Raw genomic sequence first — 24,012 nt, 5'->3', positions numbered from 1 at the left:
AGATCTCACCTTGCTGCAGAATTACTGGCGAACCTATTGAAATGCAACATTTTCCTTCCTGACTGCCACTCACCTTCAGTTGTTTCCTCCCTGCTTGCTCCGTGTGCTCCATGCCAGGCCTGCAGCAGTGCCCATCGCGGGCAGAATCAGCCAACAGCCCCATGCCCTGGCACAGCCGCTGAGAAAGAGCTGCAGGACCCCGTTCCTAATGCCAGCTACCACTTTGTTACCATGTGTGGAAGCTTATTTGTGAGCCAGGGTAAATACCCGGTGCCCTTCCCATAATGAAAGGAAAGGATTGGTGTAATATTCATGTGAAAAAGACTGGAATCCTACCTGAAACCGTTTTTATGAGGCTTACTGCGTTTTCTTCCCTATAAAAATGAAATTATAATTGAATAAACACACATTACTTAATCTGCAAACTAACAGAAGTTACAGTGACAGCTCCATGTATACAGCATTTTATTGAATGAAGGTATATTACAATAGACAAACATATATTACACATGCTATACAAAATATACATTCTTATGTGAAAAAAATATAAATAGACACTAGGAAGTAGCAACAGGGAACAAGAGCATCTTTGCTCACGCTGAACCCCAGCTCCTGTACCGTTAGTACTTTGGCATTGATTGAGGACACCATTTACTGCAAACTGAACGGCCACTCTGCTCTTTGCACCTCCTGGAGGAAAGGGTAAAGAAAAGACACCTGATTTTTTTTTCTGCAAGTCTGCCAAGTAAGTTTTTCCACAATTAAGCACCGCAGCATGTTCACCTGTAAATAGCTGCATGCAACTGGGCCGTGTACTTTCACAGAAGTCAGTGCAGCTTCAGCTCCTAAACTCTTTCAAGAGCTGGGACTTCAGTTTGTTCTGGTGCAGACAGCATAATTTTAAAGCCTTGTTCTGGGCTAAGCACATCTTAACGACCTAACACGAGTATGATCATATTGGGTAGTTGTGCCTTAAGTACACCTAAGGTTTTGGATGTTTTGGATGCCCCCCATGCAAATCAACAGTTATAATGAGACAGCTGAGAGACCTGCATTAGCTTAACCCCACAGAAGAGAAGGATGAAAGAAAATAAAAGGTAAGAAGCATTTGCCAAATGGTGATGGGAGACAAGTGGAGGTGCTACTTTCTTGCTTGTGGGAAACCATGGCACTGCACGTGCTAAGAAGCAACTGTCACATCAGCCTCTGAATATCTGAGTAAAGCAGCAAGCAGCCCAAAAGGATGTGTCTTTGCTGCTGCTGTAGTTTCATGACCTGACCTTTCTCATCTGAATTTAAACTGAAAGTTCCTGCAACAGAAACAAGTTTGGATTGAAAATAACCACTCGGTCTTAAATGCTACCTGGGAAGGAAAAGCCTGGAGCAAATAAAACCAGAAAGGAACAAACATCAAATTCTTCTTTTAGCATGTATGTTACGTGTAAGCCTTTAAAATATTTCAGATGTCAGAGGTCAAAAAGAATTTAACACACCTGTTTCTCCACTTTATCCAAAGGTCAAGGAAAATTACATCTTCTTCCTACTAAAGCTGCTGGCTACCAAAGTCACTCTAGCTGTTTTCAAAACATGGTAAGAGCCATTAATAATAATTGCTCATTTGCATAGATCTGACTACTATTCATGCCCAAAGAGCTGTGGGAAAATAATCACTATTCCCAGCGCTTCCTCACTCTTTCACTCAGCTAAACCACAGCCTCAGAAGGTTCAGCTGTGATTCTGCAAGACTGCATCTGATAATGCAGTCACACCCCCTTCTATTTAGGAATGGATCAACAGGAAGCCCTACATACTTCTCTTAGGCTTGTCCAAAAAGGCTTTTGTCTTTATAAAAATATACCTTGCAGCTGTTTTCACTCTAGTGCATATCCTATGGCTCCAAAAGATACAGCAATGACCAGGAAGAAAGCCCCTTGCTCTTCCAGCAAGGCTACACAGCGTAGCACAGAAGCGCTCTACCTCCGAATGCGAGACACTTGCTGAAAACCCACTGCTGCTGGGTCATATCTTTGTGTAGAATATGTTAATATTTTCTTAGAAGAACTTTTCAGGAAGTCTTCAGAATGTTCCTCCTCCCAACTTTGTCAGGCATGTTCCACTAACAAGTGAAGTTTCTTTGCTTCCTCTGCTTCTCTCATCCAGTACTAGACTTTCAGTAGAGTGGTTCTCCCCCACGTTATTTCACTGCTCACCTGTGAAATACTTACACCTTTTTGCCACCCTGTGGTCTAGGGAACTATTACAGAGCTCAATATGGCCAGAATTTTGCCTGATCTTTTACAAAAGAAAAGGGCGCAAGTGTTTTAAAGGACACGTGCCTCTTGGCTGTGCAGAAGAAACAGAAAATCCACAGTATAGTTCACAGATAATTTACCCAATGCTTCTCCAATTTATCTAATGTTCTTCATCACATTATTCTTTTTAAAAGTTCATTTAACTGGCAGCTATGAAAAATACACATATACCTCTCTGCAACATACACAACACAAAAGCTTTTTAAAGATAAAAGCTTAGATAAACTTCTGAAATAAACCACTCAAAGCTCCCACCTTAAAGCTATTTTAAGAGATGAAAAGAAACATGTTGTGTACTATTTTTTTTGTTTGCTATTTACAAAGCTTCTGAGAAGTTGTATAGTACTGCCTGTAGTGTAGGCTAACGCCGTTAATGCAGGGTCCATTGGGCTTTATGCTCTCCTAGAAAAGACAGGCAACCTAATATAGAAATTGAGACTCACTCACCACACAGAAGTGTGCCAAACTTGGAATTCTGCTAATCTAATGAAATTGATCAGCTTGCAGTCAGGTCAGGCAAGCTTAATGCCTACAGAGTTGTATGTGACAATGAAATTCATCAGTATCACCGTTGCACCACATATCTATAGCAAATTCACTTCTTTCCAAAATGAAGAATTTGTTATCCCCCTCAGAAACAAGCTTTCAATACCACCAAAAAAAAAAATATGGCTTGATATGCAGCTGTCAAGACTAACAGTATAATACATACTTTGGCATAATAAAAAATATATTTACATTACAGCCAACACATTTATATGCTTAGTGTATACAAAATATTTATAAATGCAAATTTATTTACAACTAGAGTCCATTATTCATAGGAGAAAACAAGCCCCAAAGTTAGACTGGTAAGAAACGCTTGCCAATAGTCTGAGGAACAAAAAGCTGGCCAAGAGTTTTATGCTTACAATTACTGGGGAATTCCATGAGGAGGCCCTGAACATTTGTTTTCGAGCAGACAATGTACTGTGAAATAGCTACGCATTCTTGAGAGCTTTTCAAAGCATGCACCAACACAAAGGCTGTCTCCAACACCAGAAGATCCATGTTTTAACACTGTTCTTGTGGATATCACTAATTGCCATGCGTACGTCCCACATTCCAGTACAGGTGAATCCAAGCAAAAAGGGCATGTGCCACCTCCTTCGAGGGAGTCTGTCTTGGTTTACTCAGCCTGTAATTGTAGGCACATGTACAAAAGCATCTTTGGCCTAGGGGTTAGTCCTGAGGTAGTAAATACAAAAAGTCGGTCGGTATGGATTTGCTTCCAAGACTTCATTTGAGTGTCTTACGTGGTTTCACTATAGTCATGAATGTTCCGTGTCCTATTAAAATCAAAGTTATGTTCACGTAACCTGTGGCAAGGTCGGGGTGAAGCAGCTTGCTCCCGGTCACTGTCAATAATGCCCTCGTTTCGAAGAGGTCGTGGGGTCTCACGGGCTGACGGCTGATGCAGGAAGTGTGAATGAGAGAGCGCTAGATCTTTGTTTACTCCCCATAAAGGAAGCTGAAAGGGTTCTGAGGAAGAAAAATTAGCAAATGAACAGGAGTGGGTTCATGAGAAGTACATGCAAGGGATCACATTTCACAAGCTTTAAGAGAGGAATTAAGAAGTACCATCTTTAGTAACATCACCCCCTTCAACTCTTGGATATTGGATGCAAACAGAGCTAGCTCTGAGAACAAGTGGTTAACAGAGTAATTACTCCACAAACTATGGCGTTTGTAAAATTAGCTGTGAACCAACACTGAAAGGCAGCACAACAAGGGCTAGCAGTGTCAGGGAATACAAAACATCAGAAAGGAAAAGGATATGCTCACCATTAATATGCTGGGAAGAGATTTTCTTCTCACTTATTCTGTCATGGTTGGTAAGGAAGACAGACATGTCTCTGTCTGCTAAAAGATTATCAAGAGTACTGGGTTCATGCTGGGTGCGTGCTGCATACGTTTCCTTAGGCATCTGCACCATGAGATTAGGGAGAGTTTGCTCCAGGGGGTCCTCTTCTGAGATGTAGGCATAGGGACAGTACTCGCGTGTCCTGGAGTAGATGTTTGCGTTGTCGTAGCAGTCTGAGCAGATCACCAACGGCGCTGTACCACCTGGCAAACAGCAAGGAAAAACAGAATACTCTTAAAGCAATAAGGATGTTTAAATTCCATCGACTTCCATGTATTAGGATGGTTTCATGATTAGGATGGCATTATAGCAGCACAGTTTGAAAGGCCTCTGTATAAAGGTAACACAATAACAGAGTATTCAGCTCCACTGTTTACCGAGGAAGTCACGTGAGAAATGCTCTGTTTGTCACCATCCCAATTCCCAATAGCACAGCCTTTCAGAAGCTGATTACAAAAAACCACAGGAGTGAAAGAATAATCTCATGTTTGCTTTCCTGTTTCAAGGGCAGAAGGGCTCCAGCAGGTCCAACCAGCTTAGGCACCAGGCTGAAACAGCGCTGGAATCAAAGCTATCCGCACAGGTCTGTGTGTTGAAAGGTTTCACCAAGGCACCCTGGGCTACACCTGTGCTCTGCTATGCTCTGGTCTCAGACTGGGTGATAAAGTGGTGACTGAGACAAGTTGCTTCTCAACTCCTTTCCTGGTACAGGCTCTAGAGACTGACTGGGCTGCAGATGAAGGGAATAGATCACAGGACGCATGTGGAAAAACTGAAGAATCACTTTTGGAAGCCAGGCTGTATAAAGACTGAATGGCTCCTCAGCATTTGTATGGTAAAACATCTCTATAGACTCAACATCAATATCCTGAAAAGTGTCCAAACAGGGCAGGGAAGTACTGCAGACCCTTCAGTTGTAATCTTAGTCAGCTGACCAGACGTCCAGCAGAGGCAGTAATTTTATGCTAAGGACAAAAGTTACAGCAAGTCATCTTCCACGCAAGCTTTGTTTCCACCTCTATTTCTTATTATTTTTAAGATGCCAAAGGAACGTAGCAGCATAAAAACCTACCTTGACATTTAACCTAGGAATTCTCTAATGGCATCCCTGTCTTGCTGGACAGATCACAAACCCTGAAGCAGAGAGCCTCTGGAGGAAAATGTACTAATTCTGGGAGTTGAAGGATGGCAGTCATGACATCTACACACAAAGGCCCTGAGAGCAGAGCAGAAGTGAGCCCAGACATTGCTGAACCGAAGCTTAAACTATCTGCATGGAAAGCAGAAGCTTTGATCACAGAAAATAAACACTGGAAGAAAAACAAAAGCTGCCTCAAACTCAAAAGAGTCAATGGAAACTTTATGATCAACCTGAATTCTTCTCCAGGAAAAGTGAGGAGCTTTCTACTCTACCAGGGCATCCTTCTCTACTATCCTACATTGTGCAACACTGCTGCCAGCTATGAGGACTGGAGGCATCTTGCTCAGTGCAATTGATAGATGTGAGGACTTCACTTACCATCTGTGCCTTTGTGCACGTAGCTACCGGCTGGAGGCATAAGCTGCTGATGGCTTCCTGCCTCTGAGGTACTGTAGCCTTCCTGAGGCTCCGACAGAGTTCCTTGGGAGGATAAATAACTGGGAATGTCTGCAGGTAGGTTCATCTCCTCTGCAAGGCAGAATTAACAGTGATGACATTCAGAGCTAAGTAGCATCAGCACTATTATGCACATCAACAGCAATATAATGCAGAACTTCAGCTCACATATGGTTCTCTCTACCTCAGTGATTAAAAATCCATATATCTAGCTCAAAACTAACAGGGACAGAATAGCTATTTACACACATTATTCCAGGTCTTGAAAACATTTAAGTTAACTCAAATATTGATTTTCAAATTAGTGTTTTCCCTCAATGCAGAACAAATCTAGTGTGTCAGGAATAAAACAGACTGCTGATACTTAAAAATAAAAGCCTAAGCTCGCCTCTTCCCCTAACGGATGAAGGAATTTGAGCAAATCCCTGAATAGATTTTAGAAGGAAATCTTTAACGCTTTGATCTTATCCAGCTGTAACGAAACCAGAAATATCACCACTCTTCAGTGTTTTGGATTAAAAACATGTCTGAAGCATGCTGCTTTGGCACTTTACCTGTGTTAGTGATGCTATAATCCTCATTCTTCCTTCTCATGTGGTAGATCACAATAACCCATACCAGGGACGTTCCCACAACACAGCAAACCACAACGATAATCACAATGCCTACTGTTGCCCAGCCATCCTCCTCATGGACAATGCCACTCTGGGACGAATCGCAATTTGGGGAAGCCAGGACATTTAGGTAAATATGACCACGCTCGGTGCCCAGCGTGTTGGACATAATGCACGTGTACTTTCCAGCATCCTCTAACCCAGCATCCACGATGATAAGGAGTTGATTGGCTGCAGCAAAAAAATGCCGTTCTGTGACTGTCAGAGGCCCATCGTCTTTAGTCCAGTTGAGGCGAGGGGCAGGACTGCCACCAGCGATGCACTGCAGGACAGCAGTTTCACCTCGGGTTACTGTTCTGTCTTCTAGAGGCCTAATGAAGGAAGGAGTTTCTGTAGCAATAGAGGAGGGGAAAAAAAAAGTAAGATAACTTCACTACGCAAGCACCCCCGTGTCACCACGGTGTATTCCATGAGATTTTAAGTCTGACTTTACAGCCTGAACATAAACATAAGCAACAAAATAGAGGATTCAGGAAATCCTGTGACGTCAGTTATTCTATGGATCACTGCAACAAATGCAAGTACAGCAAACATCCTGAAGATTACGCTAGCCTCATTCTGCTTTATGTATTCCAGTTCTAAATTTGCCTATGACCATAATGTTAGAAGTGTCTCCAAAGAAGACTGCACTATAGAAGGAACTGTCCTTCCATTATTACTCAGCACGTTTCATGCTGCCTGTGACTAGATTTGTTCCAGTACAACGAAAATTCTCATTTACATTGCTGGGCTGAGGTATCTCCCTCAATTCTCTCCTGCAAAGATCACACTAACTTCACTGGTCAGCACTGAAGCTTAGCTTCTAAAAAGCTTTGCTGTTCAGAAGTCCTGAGTGCAGCATTCAAATGCCCTCAAAGCCCTCCAAAGCAGTTCAGAGACGCTGTTCCAAAGGCAGAAGTGAAATGATCCATGCCAGCAGAGATAAGCACATCACTTACCTAACACAGTCAGCGTGGCATTTGCTGACAAACCGCCTGCAGTGTTTTGTGCCATGCAGCTATAGATACCCATGTCTTCTATTTTTACATTTGCAATAAAGAACACATCATCCTCGGGCATGACGTGCATTCTCCTCTCTCGTGCAGCAGGGAAGTCTGTGCCACCATCTTTCTGCCAGGAGATCTGAGGAGTAGGGTGGCCCTCTGCAGCACACTCCAGCCGAGCCATAGCCCCAGTACGGATAGTAAGATCCATGGGGGTTTTCAGGAAGGAAGGCAGCTCTGGATCAAAGGGGATACTAAAGCTTTAGTATTTTCAGAAACAGGAAAAAAGCAGCAAAAGCACAGGATATCTGAAAACACACAAATCTGGAACACCTGTAGCTCTCCCTGGTTAAGGCAGATTATTAACAGCTGCACAAATGTTAGAAGTGGTCACTTTTAAGAGCCTATCCTTCAAATTTAAATGTAATACCTACACTGCTCATTTAAGATGATCTGAACAATAACATTTCTCATCAGGAAAACACAGGGGAAAGCTTTAGCCTTCTTCATGAGCCCTTTGTCACACTTTCTCTTCCCTGGTAATAGGGAAAGCAAACTTCTATCTGTTTTATACAAGCAAAAGCAACACATGCACCTCTGCTCTCCAACACAATAGGGATCAGTGGTCTACTGACTGATAAAAACAGTGCCTTCTCAACTCCCTTCTCTGAAGGGAAATAGGGATTCTCTGTTACAGCCAAAAAAAAGGGATTTCATAATTTGATTTTTCAGTTTATTTCCAGTCCCACAACTTACTTTTAGTTGAATCTTCCCTAGCTTTACAAACACTCAGGGAAGGTGCTTAGTTATGAAGAGACAGCAGAGGGAGCTTTTAGTTTAAGAGAGTTCTACCTTCATTCAGCTAGATGAACAATTCAGTTCTAGTGAAAGCATGGGAGATATCTGCCCCTTTTCAAAAGTGAACAGAAGGCCTTTCACAGCCAGTTTCACTTATCTGCTTTATAAAGAGATGTTTGATGCATTGAAATACAAGTGAGACATTATTGCAAGGCTATTTTGAGCCAGCTCTAGCTGAGAATCAAGGAAATCTATTGGGTTTTATAAATCAAAATGAAAACATGAAAAACAGACTCATTACACTTCAGGTTGAACATATTTCTTCTTTGTTACTGTTATTGCTTACCATTAACGGTCAGCTTGGCTTTGTTGGAATAGTTGGAGCCAAAGTGATTGGTAACAATGCACTGATACCTTCCTTCATCAGTGAAGTTCACATTGAAAAGATGCAGGACAGTGGTGTACTCAACCACCTCACCACTTTGCTGCTGATACCTGGCAAAATTCTCAACCTCTGCATCATACAAGACTTCACTGTCCTTACGCCAGGCTGTGGACATGGGTGAATCACTGCTGCTCACAGCAGTGCAAGTCAGAGTCACATTCATGCCTCGCAGAGCAATCGTGGTCTCAGGATGTACTCTTATCTGCGGTTTAGGGAAGTTATCTGAAAAGAAAAGTGCCAATATTAGCTACTTTGCTCTCCAACATGCAATTAATATTGCGGGAAAACTCACTGAAAAGACAGTGTAAGCAGAATGAAACCTGTAGGAACAATATGTGCACCCCAAGCAGGACATCTATGTTATTTCCATATTTTCAAGCTAGAAAAAGGATTAGAACCACAGGCAGAAGTACAGGAAAAGCACTGAGGTCAATACAGAAGCATGATCTTGAACAGCACCCTGCAATTTCTACAACTGTCTAGAACTTGCTCTATTCAGATTACAAAGACCACGCTTGGCTGAAGAACTAGGTTATTTTATAAAAGACTGAAGACTTACTTTCAGAGAGTTTATGTATCTTGAAGAGTCTTTAAGTTATACAAATAAAGAATAGCAAGCTAGCAGTTCGCACCGTCTTATCACACTGAAGTTATTTCAATACCTATTATTTCATCAAAGGCATTCTCACAGGTACACAGTGTTCAGTGTCAGGCACAATGGTGGTAACGTTCGTATAGGGAAGTTGATGATTGTGCCTACATGATGATATTGTAGCCTTTGCCACCAAAAGAATGAAAGAATTATGCAAACACAAGTAACTGTTGTTAAACCGTTCATCTGGAAAACAGAACACCAGACTATTTCCAGGCCTGCCACAGACTTCACACGTGATTCTGTGTGAAGAGACTCTCAGTTTTCCATCTTCACAGTTTTGTTACAGAAATAGGTATATTTGAAACCGTGGTGGCACAGAGACAGGTGAATGTTAGAGATACGGAGCACCAGAAAATATACCAGAGTATTAAATATCCTCACCTTGCTGGTAGGGACAAGAACAAATAAGAAAGTGCTAAATAGCCCGTGTAAAGAGAAAGACATTTATAGTCAGGAAGAATGGAAACATGATCAGTTCTTAACAGTAATCTAAATGAAAACCAATGCAGTCTTACAGAATTAAAGACCAAGCACTTCCAGCTGTGTTACAACTGGGTTTCAGAAAGGTACCTGCACAGATTTGTGTTATGTTTTGATATCAAAATTAATTTAAAATACAAACCACAGACAAAGTCATCAGGGTCCACACTGAGAAGGCTTTGTCCTGCTAACCATTCAGGATGAGCACAGCTAACGTTTACAGCCTGCTGTAAGTGACTGTCAGTGAGCCACTGCGGCAGCCATTTCAACTGGCAATCACAAAGCAAGCTGCTGGTGTTCAAAAGCCTGCAGAAACAAAGCAAAATGAAAGTGCGATGACAGTTTAAGTATTTCGCAGTCCTACACGTGATTTCACCACGCAAAACAACTTTAATGTGTATATTTCCAGAAATTACAAGATTCACAGTATTCTTTTATGCCCATGGGTGTTTACTATACCATGTTATAGATGCTAAACAATCCAGGAAAAAAGAATGCTTCTACTATCAGTATTAAAACCTTACATTTCTTTTTAATTGTAAGGAAATTAGCCTTGGATCTGCAGCTTGTAAGTATGTATGTATGGTCTCTCTTTAAAGGAAATAAAAAAACATAATACTGCAGAGCAACTCTGTATCTCAAACTAGACGCATTATGAAGTGAGTGTAAGTCTCAATATTTGTTTTCATGCCAGCTAATAAATATTTAAGAATTAAAGTGATTTGTTTCACAGAAGCATCTGCTGCAGATTGTTTTCTTCTCTGCTCCCCAAGAAAATTGAGGAGGGAGAACAGGAAACAATGACTGGTCAACTTTTTCCTCACTGCGTGCTTTCAAAGTTTCTTAAATATTATATGTGAACATAATTGATTGGAGAGAAAGAACAGTATTGTAACAGAAAATTATCTTCCACTCAGATGAATCTGATAGATCTGCAGTGAGAATAGAGGCACACAAGCCAGAATTCCAACCTGCTGTTTGCCCATACATAGCAGTGATTTCTCACTTTTAAGATACATAAGAAAATGCAATCAAAGTCTCGTCTTTAACACCTAGAATGTGTCTCATCGCCTTCCTCCTCAAACTGTCAGACCTTGCAGACTAACCGTCCATATGGCCAAGATTATCTAACTGGATAACAGTTTTAAAACAGATTATATGATATTCAGAGACTTTATCTCATAGAGATGACTGTGTTACACTAGGATTAGTCTTGGGTGTGAAGGTCACTTCAAATAATACTTTACATGTCTGAAGATCACAAGTCTCTAACAGCTTAAGCATCAGATGAGCAACTAAAAGAATGTTGTCAAGTTTTGATTTTTAAGGCCCTTCCCTAGGCAAAAAAAGGGAACAATGAAAACATAGGGTTTGTTAAACCCCCTGAAAGACTCTTGATGAATCATTTATGTTGTCTAAATACCAGTGTGTTCCAAGTTTGCAGCAAAATTCTAAGATACAAGAACTTATGGTTCACTACTGCAAGAAAAAAATCATTTTTCTACTAAATTGCAACTAAGGAAATGGATGTTTAGATTTTTATCAAACCTTAAACCAAGCCAAGTATACTGCCAATACCTTTTAGTTGATAATTAGTTTTGTTTTACATATTTCAGGATGAAAATGGGATGCACTTCGGTCAATTTCAGCTAATCCTGCAACAGCTGAAGGATTCTTAACACGGTAAGAATTATACAGAATCTGTAAAGAACTGTCAAACTTACAGCTCCTTCAATTGAGCCTGTGCAAATGCATTTTCTTGGATGGACATCACTGCGTTGTTGCTTAAATCTCTGCAAGTTAAGCAAAGAACAATAATGTAAGTGTAACTTCATAGTCTACCTTCAGTTAAATTCTTGAAAATTTGAGGGAGAATACAAGGCTGAAGTTGATAAACAACTAGGAGTTCTACACAAAGCAGAGTACTTACAGATGTTCAAGTCTTTCAAGACCGGAGAATGCTTTCTTCATAATTGATTTAATCTGGTTTCCTTGCAAGATTCTGAAAGACAAGCACCCCCCAAGCCCAAAAAGCAGCTTGAATGTCAGTATGAGTTCGTAAGTAAGACATAAAAGAAGTTTCTCTAGGATGTTTAACTAAGGTTTTCTTCTTTCTAGAAGAGATGAATGACTGAATACCATTTTCTGAGCTTGAAGGCTCATCTAATTTTCTTATAGTGTTTCTTTTCTATCCTTAACTTTGAGATCTGGGTCTGAGATGGGCTCTGAAGATCATTCAAGCCAGCAGAATGAAAAAACGATAAACAGAACTTGGGAGCAGAACAATAATATCCTAATACCAATCTGCCACAACCACATTAGTTCCTGAGACTGCACACTCCTACTATTTGTTATAAGCATTGTCTGTAGTTGCACAGGATTGCATAGCTCCCTGCAAAGCACACAGCACCAGATGCAAAGTGCATAGCCAAAGTACTGAAAAGCTGCTAAATCAGTATTGTCTCATATTTGGACAACCCCCTCCCCTCAAGAAACTGTAACTTTTACCAAACTAAAGCAAACAAAAGTAACAGTCACCATACAACAAGACCGTGCCATTCTAATAATAAATACAGTCAAATATTCTTGCTTAATTTCTTCAATATGGTCCCATAAAATGATCCAGATCCATGGAACCCAAACCTCTGAAGGTCACAGCACGAAAGGGGAAATAAACTGACTACAGCTGCCAATTAGAAAGTCTTTCTGCCTCATATCATCGATTTCACAATTATTATTTTGCATTTTCGCTCTGTTCTGCTTGCCTGAGAAGTACTGTCATTGCAACGTTTTGTAATACGTACAGTTTATCCAGCCTGCTGAGTCCTGCAAATGCTTCATTTGCATCTTCTATGGCCCATGAGATCTCATTGTTCCTCAAGTCCCTGCAGGAGCAGAAAAGCCTGATTACAAACCTTGCAACATCACTGTGACCACTGCTTGTGCTTAGCTATGGAAGAGATCTGACTGTTACTTGTGCCTGGTAATGGTGTTCTGGGGCAGGCATCACAACTCATACAGAACCACGTTTGTCAGCGGGTGACTATTGCATTTCAGAGATGCAAGGGAAAACAGGATCGTTGGAGATCAGTGCCTCAGACAGAACCACAAACAAACCCTGAAGTACAAATTCTTGATGTGGTATTGAAGGACAGACCCAGTCTGACTCGCAGTTGCCATGTGATGGGCTGTTTACCAGAAGCTGGGAGAGGCTCCTGAAGTCGGTTCATGTAAGTGAATTAACCAATACACCACCAGCATTAATCTTCCCGAGTAACAGGCTTATAATGGCATTAGCATATTAAGAGATTACACACAGGTTATAGCGCAAGGCTGCCAAGCACAATGTAGCAGATTTTCAGCATGAAGTTGATATTCTGCTCACAGATCTTGTTAGCAGCTAATGGGATTTCTCTTTGACCTCTGCACAGCTCTTCTGCCCCTCACACAGAACAGCGGCCTGAGCAGAAAAAGCAATATAGCAGCACTGTTTGTAGAGAATTACATGCTTGTTAGAGAGAAGGTGAAATAAATCCAATAGTATTTTTAGCTGGAATGGCATGGATTGAGCAAAGAGTTTCTGATAAAGCCAGTTTTCATCTGTCCTAATACAACCACACACAGAATTGCAGATAGTTGTGTGTTTAGAGGTACACTGATGGGAAGTAGTCTCTGCTGCGCTTTATCAGATATTATATGGATCAGCTCAATGAAGTTTCTGAAGAAGTTATGACACAGAAAGCTAACTACCTATACACGTGTACGTGTCATCTCATGGAAACGCTTCTTTCCTTCTGCTGGTGGTAGAAACACGCAGCATCTACTTGTCCTTGCGTGAGATTGTAAAAGCTGTAGATTACTATTCTGGGAGAGACTGGGATCAACCTCCGGGATGTTGTCAGTGGTAACACGTTGTCTTATTTGTCTTACTTTGAAAGACAGAAGGCTTGTTTTTAATACCTCGGAGGAGACACTTCCACAATACATGTACTTTAAAGATTAGGACAAAAAGAAAAGAGTGCTTGTAATTCCACAATTCAGGTATTGCAAGGATTGGAATACAGCCCTGAAGCTTGCTCACGTTAAGATTTTTCCTCTTTGAGAAGTATTTCAGTTTAATGTACTGGACATTGAAATCATCTACTGAGAAAAATGACCAGATGAGTAACATGCCTAATTTGTTTCCTAGTTGCTTGTTCCTGTGATTTAAAAGTAGTTTCTGTAATTCTCTCCAGGTCTGCTTCAGAGTTTTAGATTGTGAATGCATGAGTGGTATCAGTGGCAAGCTAAAATATTAAAAAGTAATGAATGTTTTAGAATTTAGAACTTCAGATCCTCAGTGTTATTCTTTGATACACCTTCCATCTTACTTTGCTCTTATTACCTTGTGGTTTATATACAGTTTTTACAGTTTGTTCTAGGTTATTAAGGCTACCTTGCAGAATAGTGACAGGAGCTGAACCTACAGAGAAATATTTATGTCAGCCTTAGCACTGAAACAAATAGTATACAAGCAACAATGGAGGTAAGCCGACAGCACCACAGTATCTAGTTTGTAGTATTTTTACACTCCGCTACTCCAACCACTTAGCAAAACGAGTGAGCAACCCAAAAGAAAAGCCCCTCATTGTGTGCACTGAGGAGCTGGCTCCTTATGCTTGGCTGGGCACGAATGCTTGGAGCTTTGTTTGTCACCACAGCCCTGTCCCGCACATTCCAGCCCTGAAGCAAATGGCCAGCTTTTCAGCTGTTTATAGCCCCTCAGGAGCCCAGGAAAACCCACTAATTAATCTGCTCTTGTTCTTTTTCATTCTACTCTAGGTCTAAGAAATTAGTTTTAATTATTCCATTAAAAGGTTGCATTAAGGCTAACAGAATATGACCGCTTACATAGGTCTGATAAGTTTGCTTATTTAAGCATTTATTTAATGAACTGACACAGGGGCGATAAACTTACACTCCTTTCTCAGCTACTATTGTTTAAGATGATTACAAGTTTTCAGATCCACTTGGGAAGTGTTTTTATTATTATTAAAAGCCAGGACCGAGTTTTATAAAAAAAATATTGAAGAGCTGCAGCTGGTAACAGGAGTCCTGACAAAAGCAGAGCTGTGCCTCAGATGGCAAGTAATCCTACTCCTCTCCTACACCCTGCCTGACTTCAGCTCACACACAGGGTGGGCTAAACAGCACTTTCTGTGACTGTGCAGGATTCACCATGTGGTTTCATAGTTACCCAGCCTTAAGAAAACCACCTGGAATAGAGAGAGGTCCAGACTGGCAGTCCTACAAGCTGCCTATCCACAGCTGCTCAGAACTGGTACGAGACGTAGCTGAGTGCTTAAGGTCATCACACCGCTTCTCATCAGCACACTAAGCCAGGATTCTGTTATCTCAGCATACCGAGTACCACATTCATCATCATTACTTCCAGAAGTGTTGCTGAATTAAATTGAGATTCTAGCTAGAGGTTTTCTGCACTTACAAGATCTGAAGATTCGTCAGACCTCTGAACACACCATCAGCAATGTGACTAATGCGATTGTCACCCAGGTTTAGTTTCTCCAATAAACCAAGTCCCACGAAGGCAGATTCCTTGAGGCGAGTTAGCTGGTTGTACGACAAGTCTCTGAAAATATTGAGCAAGACAAGTGGGGGGATTAATTAGGAAGATACTATTGAACTTGATTAACTATGGAATCTTGATAAATTTCTAGTAGAACACAAAAAAAAGTAAAACACACAACATCACCATGGGCCTAACAAAGAAATTGAGTACTTCCTTCAGTAACTCACCCTTGCTGTGTACTATCCAATACATTACTTGCAACATTACAAGATCCCCACTGAAAAGCAGCCCAGAACTTACAGCTCTGAAAGTCTTTGGCAGAACTCCCACGCATCTGGACTGATCCTGCTAATGGCATTCTGGCTAACTTGGAGTTGTTGCAATGTCCGCAGACCATACAGCCAGCCCTTGTTTATTTCTGTTAAGTTATTATGTTCCAGTTCTCTAAGGAAAAGAGATGGAAAAGCATTTGCAAAACAGGTAATAAATGAAAACACATTTACAAAGTTTTACCTAGTGGATGTTGAAATGATTTACTAACATTAAGCCTTACGGAACTTGAAATTCATGATTATACTCGTTCCATGGAAACCAAGAGTGAACAAACGTACACAAAAAATCCAGCAGCAGAAGTGAAATTGCAGTCTGTCCTAAAAGATGACTTTTTTTTTAAAAAAAAAAAAAAAAAAGCCTTTTGCTAATGTTGCATTGCATACCCTTGTGCTATGTCAAAACATTACCTAACAAAGAACCACCCCATGTTACAGAGAACACAAATGCTTTCTTGTAAAGCAAGAAGTGCTGAGTTTTGACTACTCCTGTATTTGCTATCCTATTGGTACTAAAGTGGAGAAGCGATTCAACTAAGCATGCTAAAATCAGAAAATTGACAAATATTCACAAGTACACAAAAAAAAGCTATCGACAGTGACAAAGCATTCTTGATCACTAAGTGGAAAGAAGTATCTTTACACCTCTAAAGGAACCAGATATGATATCAACGTAATGCGAAAATGCAGATCTATAAACTCTCATCTTGTGACACTCATCACTATTTCAGTGCAGTGTCAGTGTGAGGGTAGCAATACAGGACTGAACCCTACACAGAGAAATTCCAGGACTGGGTATACTCACAATTCTTCTATGTTATTCAGGCCAAAGAATGCTCCATCCATGAGTCTGCTAATCCCATTGCGTTGCATTTTTAAAGATTTTAGGGACTCCAGTCCTTGGAATGTAAGGCTTTCCACTATTTTAATCCTGTTCCTCTTCAGTTCCCTTATATAAAGATGTTAGAAAAACGTTCAGATGTATTTAATAAGCAACATTTTGTGACCGTCAAGAACACGTACTGAGATAGTGTAAACACCATCTTTTTAACCTTTCAAGACCGCTACTTACAGGAACTGCACATGAGGCAATTTGAAGATCTTTGGTGGAATCACACTAATCCTGTTTCTGTTCAGCTTTACCACTATTAGAGAGCTCGATAAATTATCAAGACAGCCTGCTTCTAGCGTAGTTATTCTGTTGTTACTCAGATTCCTACAAAAGAAGAGGAGAAAGGCCTTTTAGAATGTGCAATATTTTATGAACAAAACTGCACAAGCATGTTGGAGCAACCACTTATCACTAGAACTCAAGTTCATTGTGATGTCACATCAGAAATCTGAGTTCTAGCATACCAGAAAGCTGTATCATTTTTTTCCCCAAAATAATCCATGGTAGGAGCTGATTTTGACTGCATGCCATGCTTCAGTTAGACATGGTTAAGACAATGTCAACAGGAATCTACACAAGATGAGCTGAAATCATTCCACGTCCCTGCGGGCTGAAGTGCCAGCACTTTGGTAACAGCAGTTATTGTTTCCCATACTACCAGAGGAAAAAGCAATATGGATTGCTATGAAAAGTATTTAATTTCAAGCACATTTGTAGCTACATTGAGTGCTCCTAGCAGTTCAAAGCCACACAATGTGGCCTGCACTAAAACAGTAACCTAGGGTAGATGAGGAATTCAACAACGTTGAGGAAACAGGAGCCCAGGCACGGCAGACCGCTCATACTTACAGGTACTTTAGTTGCATCCGTGGAAAAGAAGCAGCTTTAATTTCTGAAATGAGATTAGAACTCAGGTCTAGATTTTCCAATGAAAGGTAAACTTGGAGCTGCTCAGCATTTATTTCTGGAATGGTATTGTGTACCCTGAAAAACATAAGCAACAGAGCTGGTTACCATCACATCCCATCCTGCCCACTGCGTGGCTTTACAGCTACAGGATTCTGTCTACCAACATCACCAGTGAGTCCCTTACATGGGAAATGTAGCACGCACTGCAGAACATTAATTCTTAAAGCAGCACTGAAAATCCAAGACCGATCTGCCGCCCTGACATAGAAATAGATTCAAGTTCTGGGGACTGTAACAGGGCTGTATCTCATGGGAACTGTCAGTGCCAGACTGAATCCCTCCCCTTCAAAGCTGCCCGTCTTGGTGGACTGCATTTTGTTGGTAATTTAGGGTGACTTGATTGTCTAACTGATTTGTATTTCTTTAAAGAGTGCTTACATATTCCCTACAGCACTTTAGAGGAGTAGCATTTCAGACAAAACAAATGCTTTCCTACAACTCGATAGCAAAATTCTTACTTTTGTTAAAACAAGAAAAAGGCAGACAAGCTGCTACTTACAATGAGAGCAGAGTTATGTTTGAAGTTGTTTCTCCAAAATAAGGAATTTCACTTAGCTCATTGTAATTCATTTTCCTTAAAGAAAAGTTAAAAAAAAAAATAATCTTTACTGACACCTCAGAGAAAAGCCCTTCTATATACAGCAGAAAACTCGTATCACAAGACATTTAACAATTTAATGTTAATATTAGTCGTTAACAAAACTGGTTAAGAGCTTAAATCCTAATAACTTCAAAAATGTAACAGTGAAGCACACAAGTTCTTACCATTTTTAACGGTTACTATTCCTTCTCTTTAACTTCAGACCGGCCATAGCGAAAACAAACAGCTCATTTCTTTTTAACATATTGGCCTGCTAAACTTTTACGAAAAAGCATTCTGCACACAAAACACCATTTTTCCATACAATTTGCTGCCAGCAAAGCATCCATTTTTAATTAACCAGCATTAAATATTTCTGCACGTCAGACCAGACTTCTAGATACGCAATGAAATGCGCTCATTAGAATCACGGAGGAAACCTTCAGCTTATCATAAAAAGCAACTTACACTTCTTGCAGCGTGCGAACGGATAAATCGATGCTCCAGTTGGATGACAGCAGATGATTATGGCTTAAATCCCTAGAGAAAAAAGAGGAGTTATTCGAGATGGCACTCCGTTCTGCAAAACAAACTAGGCTTTTTGACGCCTCTCTGGCACTAGCCCAGCACAGAGATGAGTCGCAGACACTTGTGCCGACAGCCCCAGCATCTCTGCTTGCTGGATGAGGCCAACGCTGAGAGCAGGCGCGCGGCACGCTGCCGGTACCCTCGCCGCAGGGAGCACAGCGCGCATGCACCTGACCCCTGCCCAATAATTCGGGGAGCCCGCCGGGGGCAGCGAGCTGTGCCTGCCCATGGGCATGACACCATGGACACACCATTTCCAATTCTGCCCCCACGCACAGGGTCGCAGCAAGCCGTTTCCAGCAACAGCTGCTCACCTCCTGGTTAATTCCTCCCCAGGGGCTCGCACCGCGGCTGGTTTTAACTCCATCAGCCAGGGCTGGCACAGGAGGCGGTCACCCTTTAGGAACAGAACTACCACTACTAAAAACACTAAAACATAATCTGCCACCATCAGTTTTCCTGCTGGTGAACAGGCTCAGCGTCAGCACCACGGGCACATCCTGCGCTCTGGACCCGGGGACAGCTCCAGCTACACCGAGAGCCGGCCGTGAGGCTCTCCAGGAAGGATATGGGGTGAAGACAGAGCTGGCAATGCCCCTGCTGAGGAGGGGGACCCAGAATGGGTTGAGCCCTCGCTGGGCACAGCAAGGATCTGCAGGGTCGGTCAGCAGCATGCGCAGGGCACAGGATGGCCTCGCACTGGGCAGCCCACCAGGGGCTGGGGGCAGTTCTGGCAGGGAGTTACTAAAACCTTGGGAAATGGTGAGAAATCTCTCCACTGCACTCAGCACTGGCTTAAGTAGCACAGCAATAGTCTGACGTTCAAGGTAATCCCTGGCTTTAGCTTTAAAAAGGTAACGATTTTGAAGTCCCGTTGTGTGTATTTGCTCAAGATTTGCCATTTGTAATAAAGAAACGGTGACATAAAAGCCAGAATTCAGTTACAAATGACAAAAAGAAACCACATTTTAATTCCCACGGGGTTTAATTGGGCCATTATGGTAATGCAGCAACCTGTTCTTCTAAGACAGCTTTTCAGCATGCCAGTTATTTCTCCGTGAGGCCGCTGACTGATGCCATCCCCAGGGAAACGCACCCGTTCTGCCCTGCAGCACACACACACCCCATCGTGGACAGGATGCCCAGTTGTACCCCAAAAGATCTCAGCTAATACAAGCTGGAAAGTCAGCAGGCCACGTGAATGCTTTCTTTTCTTCCACAACCACCCCTAACGCCCTGGTCAATGGGTCTGCCAGCAACCAGGAACCCTGCCAGAGGCCTTAACAACAACCCAGAGATGAGGATTTTGATTTGGAGCACCCAGGAGAAGCATGCCCCAAGTACTAACCACGATGGGACTACACCACCGTTTTTGTCAGGTCCCCTTTCAAGAAGTTCTGCACAGAGCTCATACCTAAAGCAGCTCGGGCATTATTTATATCTAGTTACTGATGCTTTCCTTTTCAAAGTAGGATGGATGGCTAAATACTAACTGAAAAACATCGAATGATCGATCTATGAACATACAAATCAGACATCCACATGGCTACGTTTCTGGCTTTCTCACACAGAACCAAATTCCCGTGTCCTGAAGCAGCAGGACACCAGAGCAGCCCTGTTATTCTACAAGCACTCGGGCCTTTACCGCAGGGCCCACCTTACAGAGGACATACAGCAAACGTGCAGAACTTGTGTTTCAGAGACTCAGCTGGTATCGCATCTAAAATCACCTAAACATTCATTTTGAGCTGAACTGGTGGTAACATCAGCTGCAAGCAGCTCGAGAGTTATGGAAAACAAGAACTTTCAGTCCATAAAGTTAGGTGAAACGAGAACTGAGGGGGAAAAGCCCATTAGGGACTTTTTCATGTGAGGAAAAAAAAAAAGCTTTGATTAATTTTAAACAGCTTTTATGCATTACAGCTCATTTAGAGTCAGAACTGCTAGAGCTGTCTTAGGGAAGAAAAAATTCCCCCCCCACACATGCTTCGTGTGCCAAAATCCTGGAAGCCACAACAGAGAATATACACTTAATTATTGTTTGCAGCATATGGCAGATTGCATAACTTAGCACAGCGCCAACACCACTTCTTCCCAGCGCAGCCTGCGCCAAGCAGTTTGCAGCACACCCTCTGTTGGCCTGCAGAAAGACACGAGCCCCTCGAAGCTTGAAAGCTCGCTCCCAAACACAACAGATATCGCTTTGCTCATCAGCCACCTGATGAACCCCCAGCTCACCTCTCCAGGCCCTGACAAGCGCTAAGATATCCTCCTACCTTTCTAAAGGTGAAATATTTTAAGAGACGAGTTAACTGCATTTCTGTGCTGAGCTCTACGTTTCCTCTTCAACGTTTCTGATTGATTATCGTATGGGGAAAGAAGAGAGCTACAAAACCAGCACACGGCAGTGCAGTGACAAACTTCCTTATGCACGCCCAGCTTTTGGCATAGCTCAGACTCCTCAAGTCCTGCCAAAAGGGACCCCTGGAGCCAGCTGCACGCACTCTGCTCTGCCAGGCCCGCTTTATGCTGCCTGCAGCCCCGTCCCCCCGCCGTGCTGGGGACAGCTCTGGCCTAGGAACCTCGCTGGCTCCAGGAGGGGCCGGGAACTCCCGTGAGCAGCGGGGATTTACCCCCCCCCCCAGGGGACAAACGGCTCGGGCAGTGCTGAGTAACGGCCGGGGGCGCCCTGCCTGGGCCCTGGGGGCTGTGCTCAGGTACCCGCGGCCCTAACCCAGGGCTGCCAACCCCAACACCAACCCCAACCCCTCGGCTCCGAAGCAGCAGCAGCGGCGGCACGGCCCGGGGAGGGGGGGGGGGTGGCCCGCAGGGATCCCAGTGGGAAGCGAGGCCCAGGCCGAGGCGCCGCCGGGAGGGCCTGCGGCCTGCAGCAGGCCCGGGGAGGACGGGGGGGGGAACGGGGACACCGAGCCCCGCCGCGGGCAGAGCCGTGCCCGGGGCCCCGCCCGCTGCCCTGGGAGGCGGCCGCAGGCCCGTTAGGCCCAGCCCGGCCTCACCGCACCACCGCAGGGCCCCGACCGGTGCCGCCCAGCCCAGCCCGGCCCAGCCCGGCCCCGCCGCCCCCCGGACTCACAGCGCGGTGGTGCCGGCGGGCAGCGGCGGGATCCTGCGCGGGCCGGGCCCGGCGGGCAGGCGGTGGCGGCTGCAGTCCAGCAGGCCGCGGCGGCAGGAGCAGGGCGCGGAGCAGGGCTCGGAGGCGGCGGCGGCGGCCCCCAGCGCGCACAGCGCCGCCAGCAGCAGGGGCAGGGCCCGCGGCAGCGCCCCGCGGGGGGGCCCCGCGCCCGGCCCCGCGCCCCGCATCCCCCGGCACGGCGCGGCCCGGCCCGCACCGCGCCCGCCCACCCACCGACTGCGTCACCGCGCAGCGCGCCGGGGGGGTGGGACCTGCGTGATGGGCGTGGTCAACGGAGGGGGCGTGGCCTAGACGAAGGGGGCGTGGTTACGGGGCGCCGCCGAGCGGGGCGGTGCCGCGGGAACCGGGAGGGGGCGTGGCCGGGGGCGGAGCTGGGGGCGTGGCCGCGCGGGGCCCGGTGTGGCCCGGTCCCGGTCCCGGTGCCCGCGGTGCTCGGTGTCGCTGTGCACGGGTCCCGGTGTGCCCCGGTGCCGGCGGTGCTGGCGGGGCCGCTCCCGACCGCCCGGTGCCGCCGGCTCCCGGTGAGCCCCGTTACCAGCCCCGTTACCGGCCCCGTTACCAGCCCCGTTACCAGCCCCCTCAGTCTCCCCGACCACGGCTCCCCCCCGCCATTTCCGTTTCCGAGCTTAGCACCGCGGCAGCCCCGCCGCGTGCGCGTTAACCGGGGCTGTGCCCCTCTGCCGGGCTGCTCCCCGCACCCTCTGTGCCGCACCCAGCCGGTGCCACCGGAGCCCTACCCACCCCCGCCGGGCTCCCTCCGGTCCCCCAGCGTCCCGCCGGTCCCCAAACTCCATCCCCCGGGGCCGCCGGGCGCGGCTCTCCCTGCCCCCGGCCGCTGGATGGCACACGAGCCCCGGCGGAGGAGCCCGGCGGGGCCCGGGGCTGCCGGGGGGGGGAAGGCAGCGAGGGAGGGGGCAGCGCTGGCTGCCAGGGGTGGGAGCCTCCTCTCTCGAGTCGCTCAGTGTCGTTCATGACATCTCTGTAAAGTAACAGCAAAAGCTTCAACCCCGCAGCCCCGCAGCCCCCCCAGTGGCTGGCCCAGCCATGAATCCACACCCTCCTGGTCATGAAGCACTTCCCAGGAACAGTGAGGAGATCTCCAAGCCTGTTTTTTTTTTTTTTTTTCCCAGGGAAATTACTGCAGCATAATAGCATCTTCAGCTGGAGCCCAGCTCAGGCTCCGAAGACATGTGGCCAACACCTACAGCCCTTCCTCTCCCTCCCTTTCCAGCGGTTATGCTTGTTTCCTTGAACATTTATGGGTCAGCCGGAGTCAAGATTGCTAATGAGTGGGGTGATTATGGCCCAGGGCGCTTCTCAAGCCATTCCTGATGCCGTGCTGCACAGGGGACAGGGACGGGGACAGGGACGGGGATGGGGACAGGGACGGGGACAGGGACAGCCTGGGGAAGGCTCCCACAGTGCACAGTGGTGTCGGGCAGCCCTGGTGCACTGCGTGGCATTTCAGTGGCAGTGAAAGCCCTGGTCAGGCCGTACAATCGGGAGCAAACTGTCTCCCTAAGTTGGGTTTTATGAGCAACAAATCAGGAGCAGTTCAATATTTACCCCAGCGTGGAGACCAGATACTCTCCTAAGATGAACGATAAAATACTGCTGTTATATCATAACCTTTAAGCTATATTTAAACTAAGTGTAAATTAATATTTTAAAAGATCTGTTTTTATTCAGATTTACATTTCTATTACCAGATTAGATCAAAGGATTTCCTGGGGAAGATTATTTTAGGAACGTTTTTGGGCCATACACCTGTGGCGCTGCTCTAATTCGGACCAGTCGTAGCTCTTCCTCAGTGCCACCCGGGATTAATTCCAGCAGTAGAATAGGAATCACCCCATGGATCTGTGTAGAAAAGTGCCAGATTTGGGCAAGGATACCAATGAACTCCCCAGTGTCTCCATCAGAGCACCTCACCGTGCTCGCCCCGGCCAGGGGCCCAGCTCGGGGGGAGATGTCAAGCCCAAGGCTCTGCAAAACCATCCCCTGGTCCTCTGCTGCTGCTCAGAGGACTCAGGGACTGGTGGCGATTGGGATCAGAGTGAGCCCGGGGCCTTCTCCTCCCCGTG

At 44.9% G+C, this 24,012-nt stretch overlaps 1 protein-coding gene and 1 long non-coding RNA gene across 2 annotated transcripts; both read right to left on the bottom strand.

Moving 5' to 3' along the window:
* Nucleotides 1-454: 454 nt before the first annotated feature.
* LRIG2 (leucine rich repeats and immunoglobulin like domains 2) lies at nt 455-22,110 on the bottom strand. Its single transcript, XM_082778362.1, has 18 exons — nt 21,869-22,110; nt 18,655-18,726; nt 18,106-18,180; nt 17,487-17,621; nt 16,818-16,961; nt 16,551-16,694; nt 15,717-15,860; nt 15,333-15,476; nt 12,652-12,732; nt 11,778-11,849; nt 11,572-11,640; nt 9,990-10,153; nt 8,614-8,934; nt 7,425-7,706; nt 6,367-6,816; nt 5,735-5,884; nt 4,137-4,418; nt 455-3,833 (listed from the first exon to the last, which is right to left on the bottom strand). Exons 1-18 carry the CDS (start codon nt 22,093-22,095, stop codon nt 3,604-3,606), a joined length of 3,186 nt encoding a protein of 1,061 aa, XP_082634488.1. The 5' UTR covers nt 22,096-22,110; the 3' UTR covers nt 455-3,603.
* On the bottom strand, nt 4,586-5,694 carry LOC309886991. The gene is made up of 2 exons (XR_014319011.1): nt 5,288-5,694; nt 4,586-5,180 (listed from the first exon to the last, which is right to left on the bottom strand). It is a non-coding gene; the product is annotated as an uncharacterized lncRNA (long non-coding RNA).
* Nucleotides 22,111-24,012: the final 1,902 nt, after the last annotated feature.

Source organism: Aythya marila (genome assembly GCF_965140915.1).
Source record: "Aythya marila genome assembly, chromosome: 24".
In the NCBI taxonomy this organism is placed as follows: Eukaryota; Metazoa; Chordata; class Aves; order Anseriformes; family Anatidae; genus Aythya; species Aythya marila.
Note: the sequence above shows the minus strand (reverse complement) of the source record. Positions and strands in the feature narration are given on the sequence as shown.